The following is a 7,651-nucleotide window of genomic DNA, read 5'->3' as shown; positions in this document are numbered from 1 at the left end:
TGGACCTGAGAGCCGGCTTTAGCTCTGAGGCTTGGCTCCAGCTCTGAGACCTCGGCTGCTGAAAGCAGGTATCTGGGTTTGTTTGGGTTCTATAATTGTAACACTGTTTCAACTCCAGCTCTGAGGACTGGCTGGCTGAAAGCAGGTTTCTGGGGTTTGTGTAGCTTCTATATTTGCAACATTGTTTCTTAGAGTGCAGCTCAGAGCTGGGCGGTGGCAGGCGGGGAACCTTGGCTTCCTCCATCACTGGAGCAAGCATGCCTCCTGTTCGCTTCAGCTGCCTGGCTGCCAGACGCCATCTTGGTTGGCAGTTAATTTGCATATCACCCTGATTAGCCAATGGGAAGCATGTTGGAGGTACGGTTAATTACTATGTTTGTCTATTATTAGATAGGAGGATTTTCTCTCTTTTCAATCTGACATTTGAGCTCAGGGCAGGGTCTGGGACTCATTAATATGTGTGCTTCCTGCCTGAGACCAGGCTTAATAAATACAGAATTGGAGGAGGAGGAGGAGGAGGACGAGGAGGAGGAGGGAGAGTAAGGAGAGGAGGAGGAGGGAGAGGAGCAGGTGAAGGAGGAGAAGGAAAAGCAGAGGAGGAGAAGGAGGAGAAGAAGGAGGAATAGGAGGAGGAGTAGGAGAAGGAAGAGAAGGAGGATGAGCAGGAGGAGGAGGAAGAGAAAGGTGACCAAAAGGGTAGATTTAAGATTGATGGTAAATCATTGCTAGTAACTTTGCAGTACATTTCATTAGGTTAAAGATGTTTAAATTCCTAACGTGGAAAGTAATAAAACAGAATGAAAACACAAGCCAGAAGCTGCAGAAAATGCTAAATCCATGTTAGTAACGTGTCCATCTTGCTGCCTAGAGAATCTGGAAAATCAGTCATTAAAGTTCTGGACCCCTGGGGTGATGGGCAATAGGCCATTCTTAGTTCAGGAACAATCATTAGCCAGTACATACATCGAAATGTTCAAGAACCTGAGAAATCAAAGAAGGATAAATCTAAAATAAAAAACAAAATTTCAACTGAGATTTGGTGGTAATGTAAAAAGATTTAACAAAATAGAATATAAGGCAAATTGTCAGGACTCTAAACAGTTAACATGGAATTACTTAAATGCTGTCAGCCTGTGTAGATGTGACATCAGTTTGTTATGTAACAAAAGTATAATTAGACCCTGGCTCACCATCACCCCCTCTGTAAACACAGGGCACTGAGGGGGGAACAAGACACTGAGACCTGAAAGGAGCTCAGAGAGGCCAGAGGTGCCTCGGAGGCCCTGCCCCTCACACCCAGCCTGATGCTCTGCCCAGGGAAAGGCTTGTGCACCCAGCACCCCTATTCCAGGGGCTCAGGGTTAGGGGGGTGGGTTGGCCAAGACAGACAGACTCCCTCCTCGGTCCTCACACCTCCTCCTCCCTCCTTCCTTCTGCTCCCCAAACCCTCCCCCGACTGGACATGGCTGGGCACCCCCAGAAACGCCCTACACAGGACAGGACCTCAGGGTCCCCACAGCCTCCCTCAGGCCCTTCACAGGTGTCTCCTCACAGCCCTGTGTGCGCACCCTCCTCCCCCACGCCACCAGCCCCACCTCACCCGCGCTCACTTTGCCGCTGCACCAGGGATCCCTCACACAACCAGTAGTTGTGTCTGCAGTATCTGTCCACCTCTGCCCGCTTCTCCTCCAGGAGGTCCTCCTGGCTGTTCCAGTACTCGTTGTCAGGCCGTCCCAGCTCGGTCACCGCGTGGAACTCCCCCACATCGCTGTCGAAGCGCGCGTACTCCTCCCCATTGTAGAAGTATCTGTCCAGGTACTGCACCCGCTCGGTCCCATTGGAGAAATGACACTCGCCCTTATGCTGCACCAGGAAATTTGCTGCAGGGACAGGAAGGACCCGTCACGCTGGTGAGAGGACAGCTACGCTGCCTACTACTGCAGGGTGCCAGGCAGTGGGGACATAGGATCCGGCACCCCAGCACCCGCACTGCCAGCGCCCGGGCCCCTCCTCTGCCTCCCCCCCAGCCTCTCCCTTCCCCACACCAGCCTCTTCCTGTCACCCCCTGGGAAGGGGACCTCGTGCCAGGCCCCAGCTGCCCGGGACCCAGGCTGGAAACTGGGCATCGCCCTCCGCTCTGCAGCTTAGAATTCACCAAAGTGTCCATCACAGCCCAACCACAGCCATCCACACAGGAGGGAGATGGCAGGAAAGGGGCACCTGGAGCAGGGACCACAGGGCCCAAGTCCCATCAGGGGCGGGGCCAGGGCCTCTGAGTGACAGGATGTAGGGGAAGGTCACTGTATGTGGGGAGGGGACACATCTCAGGTGAAGGCAATGCCACCTGTGAAGCCTGAGAGAACCCATGTGCTTCCTGGGAACCCAGAGAACAGGCACTGAGCCCAGACACTGAGGGGGAGGGGACAGGAGGCTGGAGGAGGCGGGTGCTGAGAGCCTGGGGGTGAGTTAGGGGGGCTTCTGCTGCATGTAAGGGAGAGCACTGAGGAGGATCAGGGGTTACACCCTAATCCCAATAGGGCGCCCTCTCTTTCCTGCATGTCCAACCCAGGAGGCGCAGAGAACCAGAGCACACCTGTGGTTGAAGCAGGGGGTGGATGGAAGCTCTGACCCCATCGCTGGAGTGGAGAGAGTCCCTGCAGAATGGGAGGCCTGACTGAGGACAGGGGGCGCCCCACGATGCACGACTCATGGAGGGGAGACGTGGAAGGTCAGCAGAGATGAGTGACCACAGCTCATGACGTTTTGACAAACAGTAAGGAAATAATAACAATGAAGGCTTTAAAATTCAATTAATTGAATGGATTCAACAAGGAAGTGGTGAAATTGTACAAGTGTCTGGTGTTTGTTTGTTTGTTCGTTTGTTGAGAGCAGAGGTCCTCAAACTTTTTAAATAGGGGGCCAGTTCACTGTCCCTCAGACATTCCACACATGCGCACTGCGGGCCCGGGACGAGTCGGCTGCTAAGCAGGACAGGCAGCGGCGGCAAAAACACCCGGCGGGCCGGAGAAATGTTTTCTGCGGGCCGCATGTGGCCTGGGGGCCGTAGTTGGAGGACCCCTGGTTTAGAGGGTTGGAGGGTGCCCAGCTCTTCAGTCACCTGGAAAATCAAGAGTAGACTATCTGGTATTTGCCCATTTGTTTTGTTTGGTAATGAAGTGAGCTAAACTAAACCGTAAAGAGCTGCATTGGACGGTGCATGTGTATAAAGTGTGAGTCTAGAATTTTCAAAACAGCCGGTGTCCAGCAGTGTTCTCAACCTCAACGCTGTAGATGTTTGGACCAGATGATTCTGTGAGGTGGGGGTGGGTGTTCTGTACACAGTCGGCTGCACTCGGCATCCCCACCAGTTGTCACAGAAACCCCCATTGCAGTCATTCCAGGGGTAAGAAGAGGGGGAAGGGCTGGTGAACCCTCTGAAAAATCTGGGGGCAAAAGCCACTTTTGATTATGAAGCAGCTGGAAATGACAATAAAAATTTAGCCAATATTGTGTCTGTGGAAAGGCCTGGTCTGTATGGAATTTATATTCATTAGGAATCTGGTCCCAGTGCTGACTATTTTTCCTGGAAAATAAATCTGTTCAGGACCAAGATCTACCTGTTTCTTTGCCTCGCAACCAACCACTGGCCCACTGCTTGTCTCCACATCGTCATTTGTCCTCCACATCGTCTTCTTTCTTAATCTCCCGGCCACTGGCCCACTGCTTGTCTACAGGAGCAGCTACAGCCGCGGCCATTTGATTCCCATTCAGAGTCCCAACTAACTCACTTTCTAACCCCCTCCTGCTCCCAGTAATACCAGGAGGCATCAGGGTACCAGCCTTGGCCAGATGTGGACTCTCATTTCTATAGACAGGTCCCTCAGAAGGGGAGCAGCTGAGATGACCCCCTCACAGAGACAGATTACAAACAGGAGCAGGTCCCAGCTTTAGGTGGAGACCTTCACGTAGAAGTGATGGCAGAGGGGAGGGCACTCTGCTCAGACTCAGTCTATGTAACTTTTCACAAATTCTCCAGCACCTTCCTGACACATGAGAAGCTGAAAATAAACATGTGTGAGTTGCTGTTCACTGTAGTCTGTGTGCTCAGCAGTATCAGGCCATGCTAATGGGCCCAACTGAAAGGCTGCCAGATAAAGCAAATAAATATCCATGATTCCCAATTACATTTGAATTTCAGATAAATAATTGTTGTTTCTCTGAAATTCAGCTTAAATCAGGCATCCTCTCTTTCCTTTGGCAACACAAGCCCACCCACTGATGGGATCTGAGGCTGAGGCGTGCACTTAAACTTCTTAGTGGTTCTCAGTGTGAGCCCGTATGGACTCAGTGTGAGCCCGTATGGAACTTTTCAATTTGGAAATGCAAAATGGATGTAAATTCCTCCTGTGTATTGGAACTGGCAGCCCTTGCACCTGCTGCCCCCAACCCTGAGACACGCTGGCCCATGGGAACATCAGAAATCTCAGCAGCAAGTCAGACCCAGCCAAGCCCCTGCTCACAGTGGGGGTGGGAGCCCAGGCTCTAGAATGAGGAACCTAAATTAGAACATGAGCTCCCACTGGGTCAGATTGTCACGCCCATGGGCCTTGTTCTTTATCTCTGATATGGATTTACTGATACTGTAGTTCTCACAAATATTGTTAAGTGTGGGATTGAACAGTGATTCTTTCTGATGCTGATCATATAAGCACTCAGTAAGTACCCTTCTATTTTAATTCTTATAACTCCTAGGAATGCATGCTCACAAGATCTTTCTATTCCTTAACTTACTAGAGCAAATAATGTCTCCATCACCATTTGGCAATTGTCTTTAATTAATTTTATCACTAAATATCATTTTGAACATAAGGACAGAAACATTGGTGTCTGTATAATAACGGCATATACATGCAGCTACTATGAAAGGACAATGCTGATGTAGGAGAGGACTTTCTAGATACTGAGACCTAGACTATGTCACCTGGCTCTACAACTAACCGTGTGACTCTGGGTAAGTTGCTTAAACTCTCTGAATCAGATTCCATGGGTGATTACACCTGTAATTGCTGCAGGTGAGACAGGATGGTTATGAGAGTCACACACTCAGATGCAGGCCTGGTGCACAGTAACTGCCCATGTGACGCTGCTCCATGCCGCAGGGACCAGATTTGTCTTGTCCATGACTCCACCCTCCTCCCCAGGTGGTGACTGTCTGCTCTGGTCACTAATAAACAGTGGCTGTGGAATTGGTGGCTTTCATAACCAGTCACCTCTGCCTTCAAGGTCACTCCAGTGGCTCCTCGCTGATGACTGAGCATCTCTGGTTCTCGCGTCCCCCAGCTTCCCTTCAGGCTCCTTTGTTCTTATGCTTTAGGTCCAGCTGACTCCCTGAGCCCAGCGCACAGTCTCCCTGAGGTCGCTGCTCAGAGGCACCTGTAATCTTCCCTCAAGACTTCAGCTCCTGTCATCCCTTCAAAAGGTCCAATCAGGTTCCATCTCATACACTCCACTGTCTGTGAACTTCACACCCACCAAACCCAGTGCTCACTGCTCTGCATGTTCTCACTTCCCTGCCTCCTAGCAGTTCTCACCACACCTGGCCACTCCCTCTTGGAAAAACCTACTTCCCCTCACCGCCCTGCATCACCTTCTCTCAGTTTTCCTCAACACACTGCACCCCTTCTCAGTCTCCTCTGCTCTCATTGGTCTTTGGTCCTCTATGCTCAGCCCTTCTAATTTTCTTCTCTGCTACACACAATCTCTCTCTCTCTCTGTGACATCCTCCACTTCCATATACCTACAAATATACAAACACATACATATACATTCACAAACATACACCCCCTGCCCTGGTTGACCCTAAACTTTGGACTCCCCCTCCTCCTCTCCGTGGAACACTTGTCCCCTAGATCTTGTCACGGTGGCTTCTCTCATTATCCGGGTCTCAAATGTCACTTTCTCAGGGAGAGCTCCCTAACCACTTGAACCGATGGTCTATAACCATTGGGTATTTTTTTAAAGCAATTATTGCTCTGAACTTTTTCTTTTTTAAGGGGTTCAGGGAGAAATAAAGGAGATGGTGGGGGAGGCCCCTTAATACATCTCACAGAGTAGGGAGAGGCACCAACATCATAGTTTCTGCTGAGGACAGAACACAGGATCCTCAAGAAGAGACCCTTTTAATTCCTTCTGAGTCCCCATAAAATACTATTGGGTTATTGTCTTTCTCCCCTGGGGTTAGCTAAGTTCCAGGGTAAAAGGTGACTTTCTATCATATTCAAACCAGAGGCCCAGTGCACAAAATTCATGCATGGGGTGGAGAGGGTCCCCTCAGCCCAGCCGGCACCTTCTAAAATCCGGGACTCCTTGAGTGATGTCCGACTGCTGGTTTAGGCCTGATTGAGGATCTGGCCTAAACTAGCAGTCAGACATCCCTCTCACAATCCTGGACTGCTGGCTCCTAATCACTCACCTGCCTGCCTTTGTGGTCTCCACTAACTGACTCCCCTGCTGGCCTGATCGCCCCGCACTGCCTCTGCATGCTGGCCTGATTGCCACTAACTGGCCTGGTTGCCCCTAATTGCCCCCCTTGGCAGCCTGGTCACCTCTTACTGCCCCTCCTGCCTGCCTGGTTGCCCCCAACTATCTCCCCCCCAACCCCCCACTGACATGGACACCCCTCACTGCTCCCCCGCTGGCCTGGTTGCCCCACACAGCCTGCTTGTTCAGTCATTTGGTCATCCCTCACTAACCCCGCTGCTGGCCTGGTCATAAACAGCCATCTTCTGAGGGTTAATTTGCATATTACCTCTTTATTATATAGGATAGACTTCTCTGAGTCTAGAACAGAGCCTAGTGTGTAACAGTCACTCAGATAAATGCCTGTGGTCTAATGAATGAACTCAGGCTATGGGAGTTGATCATTGTGGGGACCTTAGAAAGCAGCAAGGGCTCAAGCTCCCACACACTTTTATTCAGATGACACGTTATGTTCCCTCTGCTTTCTGTGAGAAATTCAGAGACTCATTCTCATTCCCCTCCTATTAGTTGGAAGAAACATCACAGGTAAAGAAAGAGGGAAAATATCACTACATTTTATCTTGTCTGTGCATCTGTTCCAGGGCTGAGGGCCTGTGTGAACTTTGGGATCTCAGGAGTGGTGATGCCATAGCTGGGGAAAGAATAGGAAGGACCTGGAAGTAGAGACAACCAAACACGGCTCATTAAGGGAAGTAGAGGACACAATGAATGGACTGTGGTATCGGGGCCAAGACTCCAGGAGGCCAATGAGTTCCCTTGACTTGATTATTGACTTTCAGCCCCATGGGATGTAAGCAACCTCACTCTCTGTCTCTACTCATGCTCAAGGTGTATAACTTGAACATATGAAATTGCTAACATTTGACTATTTTTAACTTAAAAACACAGAATTTCATATCATTTATCTCTACTAATTGAATCCCTATTTGTGGGCTCAGGCCAGAGAAGGGGAGATGTAGGAGGAACTGATGGTACAGGAAGGTTCAACATAGATCCCTCATGAGCACTAACCTGCCAGCCATTCAGGAGATGCCTCTCATCTGTAGGGTCCTTCCCAGTACTCAGCATCTCTGCTTCAGCTCCTTGTGCTTTCCACAGGAGGAAGAGAGAG

At 50.3% G+C, this 7,651-nt stretch overlaps 1 protein-coding gene across 1 annotated transcript in view; it reads right to left on the bottom strand.

Annotated features, from left to right (window-relative positions):
* Positions 1 to 7,651, bottom strand: part of LOC102753992 (HLA class II histocompatibility antigen, DRB1-4 beta chain) — a 10,142-nt gene that overhangs the window by 1,777 nt on the left and 714 nt on the right. The window contains exon 2 of the mRNA XM_006769132.2: positions 1,611 to 1,880. Coding sequence (XP_006769195.1) covers positions 1,611 to 1,880 — 270 coding nt within the window. The remainder of the gene's footprint in view (positions 1 to 1,610; positions 1,881 to 7,651) is intronic.

This window comes from Myotis davidii, unplaced genomic scaffold (assembly GCF_000327345.1).
Source record: "Myotis davidii unplaced genomic scaffold, ASM32734v1 scaffold4, whole genome shotgun sequence".
In the NCBI taxonomy this organism is placed as follows: Eukaryota; Metazoa; Chordata; class Mammalia; order Chiroptera; family Vespertilionidae; genus Myotis; species Myotis davidii.
Note: the sequence above shows the minus strand (reverse complement) of the source record. Positions and strands in the feature narration are given on the sequence as shown.